At 32.1% G+C, this 21,670-nt stretch overlaps 2 protein-coding genes across 6 annotated transcripts; one reads left to right on the forward strand and one right to left on the reverse strand.

Annotated features, from left to right (window-relative positions):
• Nucleotides 1-237: 237 nt before the first annotated feature.
• On the reverse strand, nucleotides 238-12,633 carry LOC107488676 (DNA repair protein REV1). Of its 5 annotated transcripts, none has more exons than XM_052262101.1 (23): nucleotides 12,290-12,632; nucleotides 12,072-12,201; nucleotides 11,685-11,800; nucleotides 11,526-11,602; nucleotides 10,885-11,399; nucleotides 10,220-10,357; nucleotides 9,855-9,987; nucleotides 9,676-9,764; nucleotides 9,490-9,540; nucleotides 9,204-9,407; nucleotides 8,190-8,309; nucleotides 7,656-7,748; nucleotides 4,917-4,976; nucleotides 4,729-4,815; nucleotides 4,468-4,551; nucleotides 4,292-4,364; nucleotides 3,328-3,396; nucleotides 3,011-3,079; nucleotides 2,550-2,846; nucleotides 2,386-2,459; nucleotides 1,176-1,747; nucleotides 756-816; nucleotides 238-618 (listed from the first exon to the last, which is right to left on the reverse strand). In XM_052262101.1, exons 1-23 carry the CDS (start codon nucleotides 12,463-12,465, stop codon nucleotides 574-576), a joined length of 3,333 nt encoding a protein of 1,110 aa, XP_052118061.1. In that variant the 5' UTR covers nucleotides 12,466-12,632; the 3' UTR covers nucleotides 238-573. The 5 variants fall into 5 exon arrangements, with proteins under 5 accessions (XP_052118061.1, XP_052118060.1, XP_052118059.1 ...); XM_052262100.1 differs by having other exon boundaries at nucleotides 2,386-2,456; nucleotides 3,011-3,081; nucleotides 3,324-3,396; XM_052262099.1 differs by having other exon boundaries at nucleotides 3,011-3,081; nucleotides 3,324-3,396.
• On the forward strand, nucleotides 12,483-15,457 carry LOC107488613 (protein FAR1-RELATED SEQUENCE 5-like). The gene is made up of 4 exons (XM_016109370.1): nucleotides 12,483-12,515; nucleotides 14,222-14,433; nucleotides 14,552-14,970; nucleotides 15,096-15,457. The coding sequence occupies exons 1-4, from the start codon at nucleotides 12,483-12,485 to the stop codon at nucleotides 15,455-15,457; spliced, it is 1,026 nt and encodes a 341-aa protein (XP_015964856.1).
• The last annotated feature ends 6,213 nt before the right edge of the window (nucleotides 15,458-21,670 follow it).

The following is a 21,670-nucleotide window of genomic DNA, read 5'->3' on the forward strand; positions in this document are numbered from 1 at the left end:
ACTAAATTACTAAATACTAATAATTTGTAAACCGATAAAAAGGACAAACACAGCATGGCAAGAAACATCCATCTATTTTACCAGAGAAAAAATACTCTTAAGTAAACAGTGCAAATGCAAATACCTGTCAATTATAAAATACAAAGAATGAAGTGGCAGGCTGTTTTCCTACAAATAAAAAGGCTAATATGACAGGTTTAATATCAAAGCAAAAGTCTAGGGAATGACACAGAAGGATTCACACTTTTTGAGCAAAAAAATATATACAACTGTTCACTGCTGATGGGAACAAAGCAACGTGAAATTACAAATTTGTTAATAAGAATGTTTAATTAACTAACTAGAACTTAAATAGTTAAATGCAACATCCAATAAAATAAGTACATAGCACCACAGACCATGTTTAGCGATCACATCGCATACATCAAAAGTACTCCACACATCAGCTGCAGATAGCAACTGTTGGTTTGTGATCTGACCTCTTACTCTTAAGCTCATAAAGCTAAACCAGTGAATTGCTGGGAAGTTTCTGAGAGTAATAAGAGGTGATAGACCATTTGGGTGTTGCTACTATTATGGCATAAACAAGCTTCCTCCGTAATTGTCATCTACGGCTGCCTACAAAATTAGAGCATGACATATGAAATATACGTTTTGATATGCACGAAACAGACTATCACTGAACTTCTATTAGATGGCCATCCATCATCTCAACACCCCCAATTTACATGCACAAGTTGCCTTGTAAACTATACCTGAAGGAATGGAAATATATCATTATATACACGGGAGAAAAATTGGGATTTCACTGCAAACCTGAAACCAAATTGTAAGTTACTGCAAATATTCTCAACAAAATAATAATCCAAAAAATATGAAGAGTAAAATGACTTTGGCTGCACAACCATTGCCTTTACATTATGCTTTTTACCAAATACTAATTTACCCACACAAATACCAAGCTGACATGGATATGATCCTGAAGATGGTTTCCACAGACAAGAAATTATATCAACAACAAACTCTACTCCTTTTTAGTCCAAAAATCAACAGAATTGATACTCAATAAATTTGTATAATGTATACGGAGAATGTGAGAGAAGGCATAAATAAATATGAAAAGATAAGAATCTTTTTCAATACAGTATTGCTACCAAATTGCAAAATTAACATACCTTTTCAGAAGCCGAAAACAAATATAAATCTCTTCAATATCTCTCTCTATCTTCACTTTGACATATTGCTTCAGTAGCTCACACATGATGTTAACAGTTTCATCGTAAATCTCTTGGGTAAGATCTAGGTGGTGAAACTCAGATAAAAATTGGGGTAAAACTGAAGATAACTGGCTATTAAACCCAGATCTATGATAGATTTCTCTGAGCTTCCTTAAGCAACTGCTGTCTTTAAACTTGTCCATCCAACTTGGAAGATTACCGGCCCGAAGACTGTCATTCAAAGCATGATTAACTGTTCCAGGACAATTCTTTGAAGTATCAACACCTACTGAATCCTGATTGATTCTACCAGGGCAAATGGCAGGAGTAGAGCAGAAAGCTTGCGCCCTGTGTGCAGGAAGATGCTCAAGAATAACAGCTTTCAAATCCTCAGGAATTTGCTGTAACACTGAAGCATCAATTTGGCTTAAAGAAGAAGGCAATAAATCATCTCTTTCAATGTTCGAATTATGAGTAACTTGGGAACAGGATCCATGTCCTGAGCCAAGTACTCTTTCATGCTGCATTGCCTGTCAATAGATGATAATATATGTAACTAAATACAATACTTCTAGAAAAATCTTAAAATACTGCAAACAAAAATAACCAAGACTAAGATTGCTTCCCTTTCTAATAACTGTAATTGGTATTTAATTGCAATAAGCCACAATATGGATTCAACTCAATCACATGTAAGTCTCCCCTTTTCAAAAAGGAATTAATACGAACTGCTGAATTAATTAGCAACTGAAGAAAACAGCTAAAAACCTAATAAAATTTTCAAACTGATCATCTTGGTTCCAAAAAGCTAGAGAAAAAACCATGTGGACTAAATAGCTAACCTACAAGTTTTGTAAAACTGATATGTTAGAGCAAGTTTTATTTATTTTTTCCTTAAAAGAATCTAATACATACGAAATTAAATAGAAGTTAATTGGCTAATGAACATGTGTCGGTAAAATGAACAGGTAAACAAATCTATCGAAAAAACTTGGATCCATCAAACCAAAATAATAAGAATAATAAAAATCAATAAGCCTTGGGAACATGAAAGATGGGTAGAAGCATATGAAAGATAGGTAGAAGCGAGCTTAATGAAGTAATTTTTAAAGCAAACCAGACACTCATCCAGTCTAGTATCAAACAGGTTGAAAAGAGAAAACCATACCTTATTTTCTGAAAAGATTTGATTTAGAGGAATAGGATCAGAATATGGAAGGTCCTCTTCTTTACATATAGCTGCTAACAGAAACAATTTGAATGCATGTATGACAAGTTTAACATTTGACCAACTTTAAAAGAGAAACGCTAACAAAATACAGAAAAGTTTACCATCGTCCTCCAATGAGTTTCCTAGAGAGCTAGAACTCTCACATTTGCCTTTTCCTTTAGCAATAAAATCAATTAACTTCCCTCCATAAATTTCATTTAGTTCTGAAAATACTTCAGAGGGAAGATTTCTAATAACTTCCACATCAAGCTGACATAAAGGAGGTGGTGTTGAAATCGGATCACCACTAACATGGATATTTAGTATTTTATTGTCAATTTGAAATGAAGAGCCTTGTGAATGAATGCATCCATGACTTGAAGCACAATTCGCACAATCTGAATTGTGTTTGTTATGACCTGAAGAAAGAGAAACAAACAGAAGCTGTCTTCACAAATTCCACCACTAGTAAAATTCATAATGAAAATAAGAAATAAGAAATATATTATAATATGAATCAATAATCATGTTCTAAAGATTAGTATGCAATAAGTTAACTCTGTTTGGCAGCAATTTCAATTACCCATATGATATTTCTGTTTTTTCACACTTGCAGATCCTGAAGTAAGCCATGATTTCAAAGTATACTTCTCTGTACCTTCATGAAATAAGTAATGTTATACAACCCAAAAAGAGGAAAACAAAAACAAAGTTCAAAGCCCAGGAAAAGGACAAAATTCCCTATGCGCAGGGAAATGGAGAAAGATGGACATGCCAAGGTTAGAGATCTCATAAAAACATGAGTTTTCATTCAGTTCAGCAACTGGCATACCCTGCAACTGTGTTATATACAACCAAATCATGCATTTTTACAGCAAAGTTAAGTTACACTGCAGGTACCTTGCTTAGACGTATCTGCATTTTCAAGTCTGGAAACATGCAATCCAATACCGCGAATCTCTTTAACATCTATGTGAAATCAACGAAAGAAGAAAATGAATATGTTTGGATATCTAATTAGATCTTTATTGAACAGACCCTGATCCCCTACTAAAAGTATTCAACTGACACCAATTAACGTTTTGAGGAAGATAAACCAACATAACTTAGCACGTGAAGATCTTTAAACATAAGCAACATTATAATGCCAGCATCAGATTTGTTATTTGATGCCAGCATCTGCACTTAAAATTCAGATTACAAGTTTACAACCATTTAAAAGTAATAGCTCAAACTAAAAGATAAGAGCTTATATGAACTTAAGTGCTTGCATGCAAGCATTTAGTTTAGAATATGATAAAAAGATGAAGGTCAGTGTCAAGGAGCTTTGAGTATAAAACCAAGACCAAGGGCTGTCATCAGCAATGCAAGTAAAACTGCATAACTTCTTGGTTAACATCCTTACTACATAGCTATGTTAAGCACCACAGGTGTGCTTTAGTTCTTGACTCTCATTTACCAAAATTAAGGAGTGAAAGAATGAGTGTAAGTGAAAGAATGATTTTATATCTCTGATACAGCCACTCATGCTGAAACACTTTGGACTTGAACCACGGACAAAGCAGTGATATAAATGTGACTGTAAAGTTGAACTTAAGTAGATTACATTATTCTGAATCTCTCCATCTCCATAATATTTTATCCTCAATATCTATCTCCACTACCTTAACTTTCACTGCCTTCACTAAAAGCCGGTTTCGACCCCTAAAAAGAATGGTGCCAATTGATCCATGTAGCTACTGAACCAAAGAGGATTGTTTTTAAAGATAAAGGAACAAGTCCCTGACTTGCTAGTTATATATTTCAAAAAATAAAATGGTGGAAAACAATGCCAACGAAAGATTAAGCAGGCCAGAGTCCTTACCTATGTAAAAGCATCCAAGAAGTTGCTTTACTATTCGTTGAAGTATTTCCACATTTTCAGTTGCAAGAGGAATCTATCATGAGAAAATCACACAAAATCAGATATTAGAATAATTGAAAACCCTTAAAGAAAACAATAATATAGAGTATAGACATAAAATATGATTCAAGATTTACCGTTACAGAGTGAGTCAAGTTTTCACAGTCCCCACAGCCCATAAACTTTGCAGGTTCATCAGCATCTTTTCTTCTCTTTTTTATCTAAATCATAGATCCAAAAATATTTATAAAGTTCAATTAGAATTAAAGAAGGTATAAATAAATATCATGCATGATAGTTTAAGAAATTAACCTGGACATTCAAAGCAGTTTACCAGTTGAAACAGATTATAACAGAATAATCCAAAAATTAAATCTCACAAGCTAATTGTATAGTACCTTTAGAGTGAAAGTGCGCCCCTGTACTCCACAACATTGCAAACGCAACGAAACTTCCTTGCATAGGTTTATTAGGAAGTGTTCACACTGGAATATATTTTACGTTAATGTTGGGACAGATTCAGTTTTCCAAGGTTGTAAGATAAAAAGAAACTTAAGACTACAATACACGGTATAAGAGTACTAACATCTTTCATATCTCTGAACCTCACACCCCAATTAACATCCGCACCGATAGACTTACATTCCTACAGAATGGCAGATGATATCATTAAGAACCTTTAAACTGATATTAGACATCAGCTTATTAGAAAGACAGATAAACTTCCATAGGATAAAATGAGTAAGATGCCAAACATGAGTTGCCAAGTTAAAAGTGCTGCAGGCCCCTGATAAATCCATAATTTATGATCATTTTTTGGCATTGGAAGGAGTGGAATTTATCAACTTAACCTACACTTAGTCTATAAAAATGCATACTTTTTGTGAGTTTTCTCCTAATTGTGCTTAATTGATTGAAACATGCTTTTTAGGCCTTTAAAATTATTAAATTAATTTCACTTTTATACCATTCGATACCTTAATATGTTTGTTAAGTTGTTTAAGGGTTTAGGAGGCAATGATGGCTTAGAAAGATGGAAGAAAAGCATGCAAAAGTGGAGATTTTGTGAAGAAATGGAGGTTTGGAAAACCTGCAGTGGTGCATACACACCAAACCCATCTCGTGCCTCACTAATAAAGGCACGTGACTCGTGATTTCAAGGCCATTTTTGGCCCAATTCAGTCCATTTCTGATGCCTTTTGAGGGGAGAATGAAGGGGGATACACACAACAACATACACTCTTCAATTTTTCTTTTTTTTTTTTTAGGTTTATAGACCTTGAATTCTAGAGAGAAAAGCTCCAACTTCTCTCTAGAATTTAAAAGGGTTTCTTATGAATTTTCTTTCTATTTTTAGGTTTTAGTTTTGTTAATTGTAGTTTTTAGTTTACAGTTTCTTGTTTTGCTACTCTACTTTGCTTAGAATCTTTTGTTTGTTTTTTTTAGATTGCTATTTTAGTTTATATATCTTTGTTGAATTCTCATTTTCCTTTAATGCAAGTTTATGTTTTTATGTTTAATTCATGCTTAATTGAGTTGTTATTATTGCTTTCTTGAATTGGATAGTTGTAGATTTTACTAATTCTTGCAATTTTTGAAGTTCTATGTTTATGCACTCTAGGTGTTTGATAAAATGCTTAAGTTAGTTATAGAGTAGATTTTTACATTCTTGGCTTGGGTTGAGAAATTGGGTGACCTGGACTCACTAATATCCAAGTTGATTGATAATTTAAAGATATTAATTAATCTTGTTTCCACTAATGCTAATCTTTTACAAATTCAATTAGTAAGTTGGTTAGTACCTAAGGATTAGGATTAATTAAGCCTAATTGACTTTCCTCGATTTGTAGATGTTGACGAATTGGGTTTGCTCTTTATAATTATCATGTTGTAGTTAGTGACAAGGATAGTGATCCTTAACTCTCAACCCTTGCCAAACCCTTTATAGCATTTGATATTCGCTTTCCTATTCTTAGTTAATTTCTTTAATTGCTCCTAATTTAATTCATTTTGATATTTACTTATTGCTTGCTCTTTTAATTTCTTTCTTTTTAAATTTCCGTTAATTGTGATCCAAATCCCAAGTTCCCCCATAGCCAATTATATGAACTCGATTGTGATTCCTAGGGAGAACGACCCGGAATTAAACTCCCGGTTATTGATTTGAATTTGTGACATTTTTAGTAAACTTTGAAGAGTGATAAATTCCGGTTTAGAGCTACGATGAATCTTGAGCTTTAAACTTGAGAATTTTCTAAACCGGTGTTTAGTGCTCGTCAACCCACACTAGGGCCGGAAGTGAATCAAGTCTATTCCTGAGCTGCTTTGCGTTCAACTTGTTAACAACTTGATAAGGTAAGTTCATGAGCTTGTGAGCCGAATTTGAGCCTAAGATTCGTGCTCATATATTAAATTTGTGTGTGTGGGAATATGAAACAGGTTAGTGCACAACTTTCTTTTTTAAAATAAGTGCACAACTTACTTTTTTAAAATACTCTGATATATAATTCGTAAAAATAAAAAAAATTTAAAACAAAAACATTTTTTGCTGTTTCCAAGACAACCAAGGCCTTTTAGTTAAGTTATAAGTCCTTTGTCATCTTAACTAATTCCAATTTTATTATTTTTACACACATTTAATAAATAAATGAGTGAATCATATCGATACACTAGTATATATAATATTCATGCTACCTGGTATGTGATGTTATTATATAAACTATACTTCAAATAATTGTATTCTTATATAAAAGAAACTCAACCTACAGCTTCAACTAGCTTGTTAGTCTTTGGCAATAGAACCGTGATTTCACGCCATATGTGCATATCACATCTTGTTAACTAGACAGTTATATCCTTTTAGTCATAGTCCAAGACCATTCTTACAGTTGTTAATCAAACCTAGACTACCATTAAAGAAAAGTTTGCACAGTAGGTCCTAAAATGAAAGAAAATAAAAGTTTATGACTTATAACACTTTGATCATAACTCGTGAACCATCTATCCCAGAAACTTAAACTTTTAGCTAAAGCATAGGAATGATTTTATATCCAATACGTCAAGCCTCTTTTGGGCTTGAAGTATGAACAAGGCACATGCTTATCATCCTTGTACTAAAATTCAATTTTTATTTAGAAGAGAGAGGCAAACAAGGATCGATTCTAAGGCTCTGAAACCATGTTTACCATCTACCCCAAAAGCTTAAGCTTTTATGTTGAGGCACAAATGGTTTTATGTCTAATAAGAAGTTAAGGAGATCTAACCTACCTCAAATCTGATGACAAATCAAGTTTGGATTTTAAAGCAAAGTATTAAGGAAAAATACCTGAATGATCCCTACTGATCGATAATCAATTCCTCTGCTATAATTCCACAGCATTTCCCCTGTTTTCATTCCATATTCCTTCTGCAGTGAGTTCTGTAAAAAAAAGAAAGCAGGGATACAATCTTGAATTTACAGATGTCAATGCCTTTAAATTATATAAACCAAAAGGAATGTTGAACATAGCTATGGAGTATAGAGGTACATGAACTAAGCTGCAAGAATACACAAGTTTGTGCAATGACTATATTCTTGAATAAAGAAGGGCTGCAACTTCTTTTTTTTATTTTCTTTGCTCGAAAGAACTTATCGCATCATATTATTATTATCTTCAATATAATTTCCAAAGTTTCTGACGAAATTAGTTATTTCAACAGAGCATATATATTCACTTATGATAAGCCTTATAAATTCATGTGCCTTCCTAAACTCGAGGAATGAGAAAAATAGCTAAGACCACGGGGAATTGATTGATGACAGACAGAAAGCAGTACAAATTGACGTTATTAGGGAAGAATCAACAGAAATCTGTAGAACCTTGGAAATCATTCGCAACTGTCCACAAGTATGAACACTCTGCTTCTTTAATTTCTCTTGTAAAACATACCCTATACCAGGAAGAGCATCAACTGGAAGTTGATTTAAATGATCATCAACCTGAAAATGTAAAACTAAATAAGAGATAAGGTAATATTGATAATTTGATATATACCACACCTCAACTATAATATCAAAATACTTAAGCTGAATGTAAGAAGTAGATTCTCTTGTTCAAAGTGAACTACAACAGCTAGAAATCACAAATGATAATATGATGTTAGTTAATGTCACAAATAAAGAGTATAGAAGGGATGTAGCCTGTTATATTCTGTTATAGGAGATGATAACTGCCTAGTTGTTACTTGTTAGTGACAACTATAACTGCTTTAGTGATCGATAGGACTAATCTACCCCTATGCAACCCACTATATATTCTGTTGTATCAATGATTCTCACACAGAATGATAATATCACAGATTAACACATATTCTCTAATTCTCCAGATTCTCTCCTCCCTTTAAAAAATGCACAACATCAGCAGTATATAGAGAAACAAGGGAATAAGTTGATCTTTAAAATTTTCTGAAAGCCAGATAAGATATATTGAAAACATTGAACATAAACTATCATAAGCTCTTCCTAGTGAACCATAAAGAGTCACTTCCAATAATACACAATATAAGTGAAACTTAGAATTATCATTTTTGAGCAAAATCTAAATACGTAATGGAACTTAATAGGAAGATAATCTCTACAACTACCAATTGCCATCAAGAGAGCTATTTGTCATTTAAATGTTATAAATAAAGAATAATAGACAACAATAAAAAAAGAGAATAACAAGAGCACCAAGTACATCGATACTATGATCTGTAAATATACAAGGATACGAGATTCAGCATAAAATTCATGGCACAAACACTATTATCGCTAAATGAGATAAGTAAAATTTGCTTACGAACAAGAAAGAAAGATATAAGGTTGTGAATCACATAATACTCCAAAACATACTCTCTCTGGAGTTATGTAACATTGACCATTTGGTTTTGCAGTCCTAGTAGCAATACGAGCCATAAGCATATTCCCCCCTATACCAGCACTTGCTGTACACCTAGTGGTTTCATAGATCTCTTTTCTAATTGATGAAGCCAAAAGTTCAGGATCTTCAACCATAGCATCTGTGAAGTCCAAAAATGCTTCATCACAGCTTACAGCCTACATCAAGTAGCAGTTAAAGGACTAAAGAGATATCAACTAACTACTTTATGCTATGCACTTTGAGAACACCCAACAAGACCTGCACTTTGTTGCAATGCCGATGCAATATACTATAAAATTGATCAGCTACCTGCAAGTTATCCAAATAAGAGAGATGGTGGTAAAAATCAACTGTAAAGGGGGAAAGGGAGCACAGAATGATACGCCATAAAGCATAATATTCTGCTCTGTGAGTTATTCAACTATGCAACCTGTAACTGCTTACTTCCTCATAAGCTTCAAAGTTGTATGGAAAGGTAACAAGATGGGGACAAAGAGCCTTGGCATCTCGAACAAACATACCAGCTCTGATACCTAGCAGCAACATAGAGCATAGTTTGATACCAAAAAACTGAGCAAACAATATGGCTGATTGAGTTATATATAAATTGGTATATATCCAACCATAACTACGAGCTGGGTAATTTGCAGAGGAAATCTCAGATGTTCCCTTCGAATTATTTGAGTGACATACAGCTACAGGCTTGTCCAACAACGCAGGTTTGTCTCTGATAACCACAGAAACGAAAAAGCAGTCCTGGGGCAGCACACACAGTATTCAAACACAACATTATTAAAGTTTAAGCCCATAATGCAGGTATTAGTAAGAAAAAAAGGCAAAAAAATAAAACTGGGATGGGAGTGCTAATTTTTAAAAGTCAAACTTACATATCTTCGTATGATACAGTTGACATATTTATTCAAAATCCAAATCAAAAGTAAAATGACAACAATAATTTATATTCAACAACCTCAAATGTAAAGCTTACCATGTCAACATGAAGAATAACCGAATTAATATCGGATTTATTACTGTTAGAAATTCCATTATTCAGACCAGTAGACAACGTTGGGAACCGTTTTCGATAGCGTTGTCTCCAGGTTCCTATAAAGTGAAGTCGTGAATTCTACATATACCAAACTTCAATCAGGATGTTACAACATAAAATCACCAATAATAATAATAATAATAATAATAATAATAATAATAATAATAATAATAATAATAATAATAATAATAATGGCAACGGCAAGATTATGACGATGTAAGACAAGAAAATCAAGGAAATAAAGTGAGAAGCAAGTCAATATCATATCAGTACATCACATGTGCATCCTTCCTTATATATGAGAGAAAGGGGCCATTGATTCATTGTCCACCCTCAACCCAAACCGAAAAACAAAAATCAGCTTTTCATTCACCTTATCTATTGAAATTGAAGACATTATATTTTGATGTAATAAACAACTTTATCATTGGAGCTTATGTTCGAGTTTCCTGATAAATTTTGCATAATATTATATATCCAAATGGTTAACATATGGTATATCGAGCATATAAGATAACAAATGAATGGGCCCGGAAAATTTGCCAACAAAGTCATCATTTTTCCAAGCAATATACAAAGATCCAAACTTCTTCCAAAATCAATACCTTGAAATAATTTTCTACAAAATTAGGGTCTGTAAGAGTTGAATGACATTGTTTAGAGGATCCAGTGGCTTCAGAACTTGGAAATTGATGTACATTCTGGTTATCTGAGCAGGGAATACTAACTGATGTAGAAGGTTCTTGATAAGTAGGATCAAGCTCCCCTTCAGTGTTTCTTTCATTATTAGTTTCTGAACTGTTTGCTTCTGCAAGCTTTTCTTCATCACATATAACTCTTTCACTGATAGGCTCTTCCATCATAAATACATCAGTTTTCTTGGAGGAAATATCATTTGATTCATTACTGATTTGCCTGCAAACTTCAACCATCTCCCCAGCTTCAGATGGGTGTCTCTCCTTCAGTTGGCCAACCCTTGGGAATGAATCTTCAACGTCTGGTTCCACTTGACAAAGGGCATTTGTAGAAGTGTCCTCTGACATCTTGCTACTTTTCAATGTGAAGAATGCTGACAGTTTTGGTTGGTTACTAGCAACCTGCTCAAGTTGATAAGGCACCCCTGGAAAAGCAAAATGAAGGTTTAGTCACTCTCAGTCCATTTTCGCTCCCGTAAAAATATATGGCAGAATTTATTTGCTGATGAAGATGAAATCAATATAGGTGCATGAAAAATGCAAGAACATACAGCTTAAGAGTCTGTTAGCAGCAATTGAATCTAAAATCCAAGTGGGTTTTACTACTGGCAGTCCTGCACTGAAGGCTCTGCATTGGACCAGCCAATAATTAAAATCACGGATAAGAAAGAGCAGGATTAAACCTCAAAATTGAAATGACTTGATCAAACCTGATGTTCTTAACTTTACTGTCAGGAAGATTGCTGCAGATGATATGTGTGACACAATGTCTTGAGAAATAATTCTCGAACCTTCCACCATACTTTAACATGTAGCCCCGCAGCTCCTATAACATGTTGGTTATTAACGTCAAGTCATCCCTTTGTTTTACCGAACCAAAACAAACTACAACTGAACCAAACTTAGAATTTCATTCTGCACTAAGCCCAAAAGAAGGAAAGCTAATCTCAACCATATTGTTATTTGATATTTAAATTTAACAGAGACCCCCCTCCCCCCGGGGTCTCTCTCTCCCCACCCCCAAAATTGAAATTTCAAGAATCAGGTACATGGATAAACAGAATAAAAAACACAAAAGGAAAAAAAAAGGCACTAACCTGGCTGGAAGGGACCGTGAAACCATCAACAAATATAGAAACTCCACTGAAAATTGTATTCCGAGCAGCAGATGCGGAAGCTTCGGAGTCGAACTGGTTCTGAAGTTTGCAATTCTTGTGTGCCATGTAACTGCATATATATATATAGCGGGAGATAGCAAAAGGCCGAAGAGCATGGAAGGATGTTGGGAATGATAAATGAATGAGTCCGGAAATACCTGCTGAAATCAGAGAACGGGGATTTTCGAGAGGAGCAGGAGGCAGAGAGGGACTTTGAGCCCCAAGCGACGCCTAGGGTTTTCTGGTTGGCGTTGTTGGCGGTGGCATTCTTCTTCCTTTTCTTAGAATTAGAGTGATGATTGGAAGAAGAGGAATTGGAGAGACGCGAGTCCATATTCACTGTGGTCTGCAATGGGAAATGAGCTGCGGAAGGAAGAGCGCTTCGTTTGCTTCTTCTATAAACCAACAACAACAACGCCGCCTCCTTTTCAAATCAAACTTAGCGCCAGACAGCGCGACAACCACTTTACCATTGTTTACTGGTGGATGATACAATACTCCTAAATTGTTATTGTATGGATTATTAATATTATAATTAATAATTATTTTATTTTAATCAGTTTTTCTTTTTTGATATGGGCAAAGTCCAAGAAAAAAGTTTAAACTCACTGGACTTAGATATAATAAAAAATTTAGACAGTGAATCAACTTCTTTTTCAGTTATTATGATGAAATTGAAAATAGAGCTGTCTCTTCAATAATCTCAAGGTTTAAAAATGTTGCCACCCTATTAGGAGTTTTAAGTTGCCGCCTGTCACTCCACGCAACTCTTCGAGGACATCATCAGTTCCTGACCACTGCTGTGCCGCTACAATACCTGGCGCGCTATCCTCTCCAATCGTAATACTTCCATGGTCATTCAGAAACACTGTTAATCGTCTTTTCGCCGTCATAGGTACAAAATTAGGATCCATATCCGCCGTTTTGAATCTCGAAGACCTGGTGAACTAGCATATATTTCTCTTCTGACTTTCGTTGTTGTCCCCACCACAGATGACTTCTTCTGTATGCTATTACTACCACAGGTAAACACTAGCCTCCATAGCTTTCCCTTGCTTTTGATTCACCGAAAAAATTTGAATTTTACCTTCTTTTATTTAAAAAAATGTAATAATTTTTTAACGGTTTATCTTCTTTTTTATTTTTAAATATCATTAAATCATTGCAATATCCATTTACTCGTTTTATACTTATTTTAGTTTGGGATTTAACAATTTATCTTAGTTAATACTAGTTCATAGTATTTTACTAGTAATGCATGTTAAGATTTTTTCTTACTTGCAAATTGATGCTACTTTAAATGTGATATTCCTATTGATTTGTGATTATTATATGTTCATATTTGTGCTGTTGAATTTTGTTCTCTTAGTATGTAAATAAAAGTTAAAACTTAAAATAATTTTTAATTGGCATATAATCGATTGTTGTTGTAAGCTATTGTGATGATATGATATTTATTCATGATCGCTAAATTTGTAAGTTTGTTAATTAAATAAACATAAAATTGTTTAAAATCTGCATTCTTTTTGTATTAAATTTTTTTTTTATTGTTTTTCTTTGAGTTTGAGATATGTAATTTTTTCTATAGTAATTTTTAGCGATTTGATAAATAATGTTTGTCTGTAAAGATAATGTTTGTAGACTGATGAAAGTTATTATTAAGTTTTGTTAATAATTTACGTCTAATTATCATTGTGTAGTGTTTAATTTAGGTTTAATTATTTGTTGGTCTTTATAGTTTCGCGAAATTTTCAATTAGGTCCCTATACTTTTTTTTCTTTTAATTGGATCCCTGCACCAATTTTTTTTTCAATTGAGTCTCTATACTTTTTTTCTTTTTATTTGAGTTTCTGTACCAATTTTTTTTTTTAGTTTGGTCCCTATATAATTAAGCCAATTACTACCAAGAGGGACCTAATTGAAAAAAATTTGGTGCATGGACCCAATTAAAAGGAAAAAAAGTATAAGGGCCTAATTGAAAATTTCGCGAAACTATAAGGACTAATAGAGTAATTAAACCCTTAATTTATTAGGCAAAAAATAAATAACATATATATTTTGGTGTTGTTTGATTTCTTCATTTGCAAGAGCAAGAAGAAGGGTTGGGTGATGAGTTAGACGGTGAGGAGATATTGGAAGAATTGACAGATTATGATTATGATGATGCATATGGATTGGATTCAATTGATGATTTATTGAAACTTGACTTTTTAAGCATTGACGAGGTTGAAGTTGACAAGTTTCACTTTGGAACCCTACCCATTGCTTTTGAATTTTACAACAGATTTGTAAAAGAGTCAAGGTTTCAGTGCAAGAAAAGACAAAAACTGGAAGAACTCAAATGACGAGATCTACATGCAGGGATTTGTGTGTTTTCGGCAAGGATATCGATTAGAGAAGTGATACACTTTGCCAAACAGAAAAAAGGAACCAAAGACTGAGACAAGAACTGAGTGTGGAGCACAATTCCAAGTCAAGTTTGTAGGGGTAACTGGAAGATGGCATGTGACCCGATTTTCAAATGTTCATAATCACGAACTATTGGAAGGACGGTTGAGCAGGTTATTGCCAGGTCATCGGAGTATGTCCAAAGCCGAAATTGCACTCATAAACAATATGCGCAAGTCGAAAATTAGCACATCCCAGGTTTATGCTTTGCTAGCAAGTCAAAGTGGTGGTTTTGACAAGTTGAACTATGGTGTTAGAGACATGTCCAATCAAATAGCTAAGGTGAGGCGTGAGATTCCAGAGAATGTAGGTAGAGCATTAAATTTTTGGAGGAGATGGCTGCAAAGGATAAATCTTTATACTATCAAGAGTTTCGGGGGATGGATAGAAGGTTACTAAATCTCTTTTAGTGTGACGGTTTATGTAGAGAGGACTATTAATTGTTTGGAGATGTTGTTGCGTTTGATGCTACATACAACAAGAATAAATACAAGTGTCCTTTTGTTGTGTTCACAGGTGTCAACCATCACAACCAAACTGTTGTCTTTGCTGCATGCATTGTAATAGATGAGACTGATGAGACTTATATATGGGTGTTACAACAGTTTTTGGAGACAATGAATGGTAGAGCCCCATCTTCTGTATTCCCTGGTGCTCACCACAGATTGTGTGCTTGGCATCTCCTGCGTAATGCAACGACAAATATGTGTAGTCTTCGTTTTACATCTAAGTTTAAGGATTGTATGTTAGGAGATTACGAAATTCCATTATTCCGTAGCAAGTGGCAAACATTGGTAGAAGAATTTGGGGTTGAGAAAAAGGAATGGCTAAATGAAATTTACGAGAAATGTCGATCATGGACAACATGTTACATCTGAGGAAAGTTATTTGCTGAATTTAGGATTACATCGCGCTGCGAGGGTTTGCATTCGTTGATTGGGAAGTATACTAAGCCTCATTATAACTTGTCCGAGTTCATTGAGCACTTCCAACGAATGTTGGGCCATATGCGATTTAGAGAATTTTATCCTGAATATGAATCTGCGCGTGGAGTTCCAGTTATGCAAACTTGTATTGAACTCCTTGAAATGTGTGCTACTGATACTTACACAAGGGAGGTATTCTTTTTATTTAGGCATATTCTTGTTCAGTCGGGTGCAATGAGAGTCGTGGATTACCAAACAAGAGACAATAGTATAACTTATTATGTTTGTAGGTATGCCAAACCAACAAATGTGTGGGAGGTTAAGTGGGTGGATAATGGTAACGTAGTCACTTGTTCATCCATGCGTATGGAATCATTCGACATTCTCTGTGAACGCATTATCTCTGTATTAGTTCGTAGGGATGTGCGCGAAATCCCTCCTGGTCATAATAAAACTTCTTTTTCAAAGTACAATGAAAATGCTTTCAATACACAAGATAGCTCTGCCCCTCAAACTAATGTAAGTGGACAAAAATGATATATAATTTTTTATTCACTCACTGGATATTGGAACTGCTCCACAATGCTAATTTAAAGTGTCATTGACGTACAAAATTTTGGTGGTTGTAGGCAATTTATGATGGTGAAGGCATGGATAATGTGAAATATGAAAATTAGAGTGGTGGTAAACCTTGAGATTAGATGTAGTTTTGTTCGTGATTAATTTTGAGAGTTGATTAGGAGAATATGCTGTTACTATCTAAATTCTAAATTATATTGTTTCTTTTGTTTATTCTTAATGGTAAATTTTAATTTAGTGCAATCAATTAAATTGTTATGGGAAGACTTATTATTATTATTATTATTATTATTATTATTATTATTATTATTATGAGAATTATATATGGAGAGTAGGTTATGGATTTCTTTTTTTGGCTTTGCTTTGTTATTCGAGATCGGTGCGTTCTACTATTGTAGTCCACTCGAATATGACTTGGCTTAGGAGTATGATATTTACAATTATGAAAAGGGTTGGCATATACAAAACTATTTGTTACTATCATGTATGATGTGCCAAATTTGGCTAAATATGTATATAGATAGATAAACGATAATTTATTATAAATCCTGATATAATGTTGCATAAACCTGTTGCAGAAAACTGATTTAACCGCATGAAATCAGCTGCAAACTAAAATAAATAAACATATACAGAATCCATGATAGATAATACCTACGAGAACCAAAGAAGCATAAAATAAGAGCTATATGATTCTATTCATATAATCATAGTTGGTAACATCAGCTAACTACATTCATAATAGCGTATTGAAAATTGTGTTCTGTGACTGTAACTATAAGTTATGTTCTTCTATACGCATGATAAGAAAAATTGAATTTGGAGTTTCGATCTGCTAGTCCTAAATCGGCAGCTAAGTTACGATATCCATCCTAAATGTCCTTAACGTTGACCATATGTGAGCAAAGACCTGCAGCATTTTGGAGAGCCTTCTCAAATTTTGCATTAATGTTCATCTTAAATTTCAAAACAAGGTTTAAATAAAAAATACAAAACAAAAATTCAAACATTACTCAACGGAAAGAAGAAGAAGAGAGATGTGCACTGATGTTGTAGGGAGAAGAATCGGAAGCTATGGCTGTTTTTCTTTTTTTCTTTTTCCCTTGCTTCCTGACCTATTTTCTTTGTCGTTTCATCTGACATCTGGGCACTCGGGTTTTCTAGTTTGTTAACAAACCATAAATAAAAAAGAAAGGCTGAGTCGGAAATAAAAAAATCAACATTTAGAATTTACATAGATATCCAAATCTATTAAACATATTTTCTGAGAGGACTGCAGAAACAAAAAAATTAACATTTAGAAAAATTTTACTTTAAAAAAAATTCTATGTAATAATTTTTTAGTGTATAAGATCTATTTTAGCTAAAAAATAATGCTTACTAATATTTCATATGAATAAAAAAAATAATTGAATACTCATATTATATGACCTAATATCAGAGAATACTGCCAAAATATGTTAAATTGTTATATTATCTATAAAACATGAATAAAACTATATAAGTAGTCAACGGAAAAAAATATTTCATTTATACTCACCAATTATATATATATGTGTGTGTATTGATGAAATTAGAATTTTAATATTAGAGAGTCCACAATTACTCTTTATAATTATTCTTAATTCATTACTCACCAAGGATCACCCATTACTGGAAGGCTTGAATTCAGTACAAAGGAAAGACTACATGTGACCAAAGAGGAGCTGAGATAATTGCGAAACTAGAGCGTTGGAGAACAAACTATATCAAAACTTTTTCTGCCGATCCCAATCTTGCTTCAAGGGTGCACGAACTGCAGTGACGAAAGAGATGGTATTAGGCTTTGGATGACTGGCCTTGACAAAAAAAGTTTAACATTTTAATTTTTATTAAATAACATTAATACTAAAAATTTTTTTGATCTTTTTAAAATTAATCTTAAACATGATATTTTAATTTTTTTAACATTAAATTTAAATTTTTAAATTTAAATATATTTAAACAACATTAATATTAAAAAAATATTTTTGTCTTTTTAATTAAATTTTAAATGGATATGATAACAGTTTAAACTAAAAATTCAAAAGAGATAATTTTATCTTTTTACATTCAAACAATTTTTTTTATTTTTTGAAAATCAAACAACTCTAATCCTAAAAAAATATTTTTATCTTTTTGAAATTAATTAAAACATATTATATTTTTTAAAGTTTCTAATTTTTTTTTGGGTTAAGAAGTTTTTAATTTTTGTTTTTATCATAATTTTGTAATGATCCAATAGCAATTTAAAAATAAATGAAGCCTAAAACACGCCCAAGTAAAAATTTTCTATAAAAAAGTATTTTGTCTTTTTAATTTTTTTTATTTTCTCTTGGGGTAAGAAATTTTTTATTTTTGTTTTTATTATAATTTTGTAATGATTAATTTAAAAATAAACAAAGCCTAAAACAGGCTCAAGCTCATAAAAACAAAAAAATTAATGCTAGCCCAAATATCATGTAAATTAGGAGTGTGCATGACCGGGTGAAATTGGGTTTGATGTGACTTAGATTCGACCCAAAATATATATCGAGTCTATTTATTAGACCCGAACCCGACCCTAAACTCGATGAAACTTATACACTTTTGGGCCATAATTATATTGGGTGAAAATCGGGTCATTAACATTACATTACTTTGATACCTTATTATAAGCTAGCATGTGAAAATATCCAAATTTTCAAGACTCCAACTATTATTTGACATGGTAAAACTCACTTAGAAAAATATAACAAGAACCAACTTTTCTCTAAAATTAAAGTATAACCATAATCAATACTAATATTGTCTAATAATACCAAATATTTAAATTAATACAAATAATGCAATATTATGCATTAATTAGTTTAAAATCTTATGTATTTTAAACATAAAACATTAACTTATAGTCTTATAATAACTAATATACAAAATATTAAAGTTTACAATACTTAAATTTCACATAAGAATAGTCATCATCCATCACTAATACACAATATATTAATTGTGTATGATGACCGGGCCGATTTCGGGTGACCCAAACCATGACCCGGACCTGACTCGAAATAATGATCGAATCTATTTTTGAGATCCTTCTCCAATCCTAAATCCGGTAAAATTACACCAAATTAACCTCTAAAGTGTTCAAAACCGAACCAAATTTTTAAGACGGGTCAGATCATACACACTCCTAATATAAACTACAAAACTTTAACTTATTTCTAACTTTTTAAAAGGAGTTTTAATACTCCAAACAATTTGAGACCATCAAATCGCGTCCCTGATGTCATGAGACTAAAAACCAGAAATTTAAAGCATCACATGGACATGAATTTGTCTTATTTATAGGGGTTGGATAGGGGTGATTTAAGGCTGCGTTTGTTTATTGTCTTTCAAATACATGGACATAGACACAAATACACAAAGAGACATATACACAAAGATACACAAATTTTTTATTGTGTTTGGTGATATTGGACAAGACACACAATATAAACAAAATATTAATTTTACCCTTATATTATCACCAATGGAATAAGGACAAGAGTAAATTACTAAGGATAAAAGAGTAAATATTTGTGTCTCATCAATGTGTCTCCGTGTCTCATCTTTTTTGAAAGACATCAAATACATGTATTTTATGTATGTTTGTGTGTCACCGTGTCCTTCAAAAATCTGTGTCTTAGCAAACAAACGATGGACGTGTACCACTGTGTCTATGTATTAGTATCTGTGTCTCATCAAACAAACGCAGCATAAAGGACCTTGTTGGTAGCTGAAAGAAAGTAGCTTCTAGTACTAATGTACTATTGAAATATTTTTTTCATATTTTATTTATACAATTAAAATTAAAGTTAATACATTTTTAATTTTATTTATACTTAATATTATTAGTATCTTTATTCAATTTTTTGAAATATTTTATTTTAAAATATTTTAATGATATTTTATCTATATTTCAATAAGATATATTAAATTTATATTCTTCAAATAATAAAAAACTTGGTATATCGCTATTTTGATCCTTTAAAGCAAATGATACATGTGAAAGTTTTTCTACAGTTTATTTAGATATGTGTTGCTTAGCTTTTACATCTCTTTACGAGGCAATATTATAATATAAACATATAAATAAAATTGATTATAATATTATAACAATTATTTAAACAACGTATAATATATAAAAGATGTAAAATACCACCGCAAACCTAACATTATTGTTATCTCCACCGAAAAATAAAATATTTAATAATATTTCACCAATGCAAGGAATACTTGTCTTTATATATAACGAAGCAAGGCTACTCAATGATTTGGGATATTTGGATGGATTTGGGTTGTTAACGGTTATATAGTTGAATAAATATATAGATGGACTAATATTTTTTTTAAAGAATTGTTTTATAAAGGTGTTATTTTAATAAAGTATGCTTTATAAAGGTGTTATTTTTTAACAGCACAATAAGAAATTGCTTTAATTGATTTGTGATGAGATTAATTAGTTTTGGTGGAGTTAAAATTGTCTTAGTTTATTTATGTTATAGTTGTCTTTTTATATTTTTTTTAATAAATTATTTACCTCTTGGAATCAAGGCAATCCAAAAGAGCCATATCTTTATAAATTATAAAGAAGACCCAACTCTTCAAAATAAAGACATTGTTGTGGAGAAAGAAAAGGGAAAGTCTCTTTCAGAAAACAAACAAAAGAAAATTTTAGGATGTTTAGTTTGCATTTTTATTTTTAGTATTTTTTATTAAAAAAATAAAAAATAAGATAATCATAAAAAATATTTTATTTTTTTATTGTTTTTATTTTTTTTATAAAATTTAAAAAATAAAAAAATAAAAAATAAAAATAAAAACTAAATATATTCGCATTATTCCATCTAACGAACTATTATCATACAAACCTTTAATCATTTTTTGTAATAAATTTTCATTAACTTTTCCTCCATCATTGACTTCTATTTTTAGGTTCGACAATAAAAACGGATTTAACAAATACTGTTGTTAACCACGAATTGGACCCCTGCATAATACAGTTTTACATTTTAGGTCGTAATTTTTGTGGAGAATAATCCAATTATTTATTACAATCTATGTATCACTTTGTAAAAATATAAAACTTTCATTACGCTAACGTATAATTATAGGGTATAATCCAAAAGCATTACTACATATACATATAATTATTGTGGTTTATAACTGTGCCTTTGCTTTTTACTCCATAAAAAAGGATTCTGCATAGTATATCCAAATTCAAGATATCTTATTCGCTATTTTTATACACGAGTTGGACCCATTCAAACCTAAGTTCCATATTTTAGGTCGTAATTTCTGCGGGGTAGAACCCAATAATTTATTACAATATATGGTCACTTTTTGAAAATGTAAAACTTTCATGGTGCCAACGTATAATTATAGGGTACAACCCAAAAGCATTACTATATATGCATATAGTTATTATAGTTTATAGTTGTGCCTTTACTTTTTGCTTCATAAAAAGGGGTTCTACATAATATATACAAATTCAGAATATCTTGTTCGATATTTTTAATCATGAATTGGATCCCTCCAAAGTTCAGT

The sequence above is a fragment of the Arachis duranensis genome, chromosome 5 (assembly GCF_000817695.3).
Source record: "Arachis duranensis cultivar V14167 chromosome 5, aradu.V14167.gnm2.J7QH, whole genome shotgun sequence".
Classification (NCBI taxonomy): domain Eukaryota; kingdom Viridiplantae; phylum Streptophyta; class Magnoliopsida; order Fabales; family Fabaceae; genus Arachis; species Arachis duranensis.

Bases quoted from the DNA above. Each gene is read 5' to 3' on its own strand.
- LOC107488676 (XM_052262099.1), bottom strand. From the start codon at position 12,465: ATGGACTCGCGTCTCTCCAATTCCTCTTCTTCCAATCATCACTCTAAT. The intron at 11,603-11,684 runs GTTTGATCAAGT...GGTCCAATGCAG, and splicing joins AGTAAAGTTAAGAACATCAG to AGCCTTCAGTGCAGGACTGC. The intron at 9,408-9,489 runs GTCTTGTTGGGT...TACTTGATGTAG, and splicing joins GGCATTGCAACAAAGTGCAG to GCTGTAAGCTGTGATGAAGC.
- LOC107488613 (XM_016109370.1), top strand. From the start codon at position 12,483: ATGGGAAATGAGCTGCGGAAGGAAGAGCGCTTC. The intron at 14,434-14,551 runs GTTTCAGTGCAA...TTTGCCAAACAG, and splicing joins AGATTTGTAAAAGAGTCAAG to AAAAAAGGAACCAAAGACTG. The intron at 14,971-15,095 runs GTTACTAAATCT...TTGTGTTCACAG, and splicing joins TTTCGGGGGATGGATAGAAG to GTGTCAACCATCACAACCAA.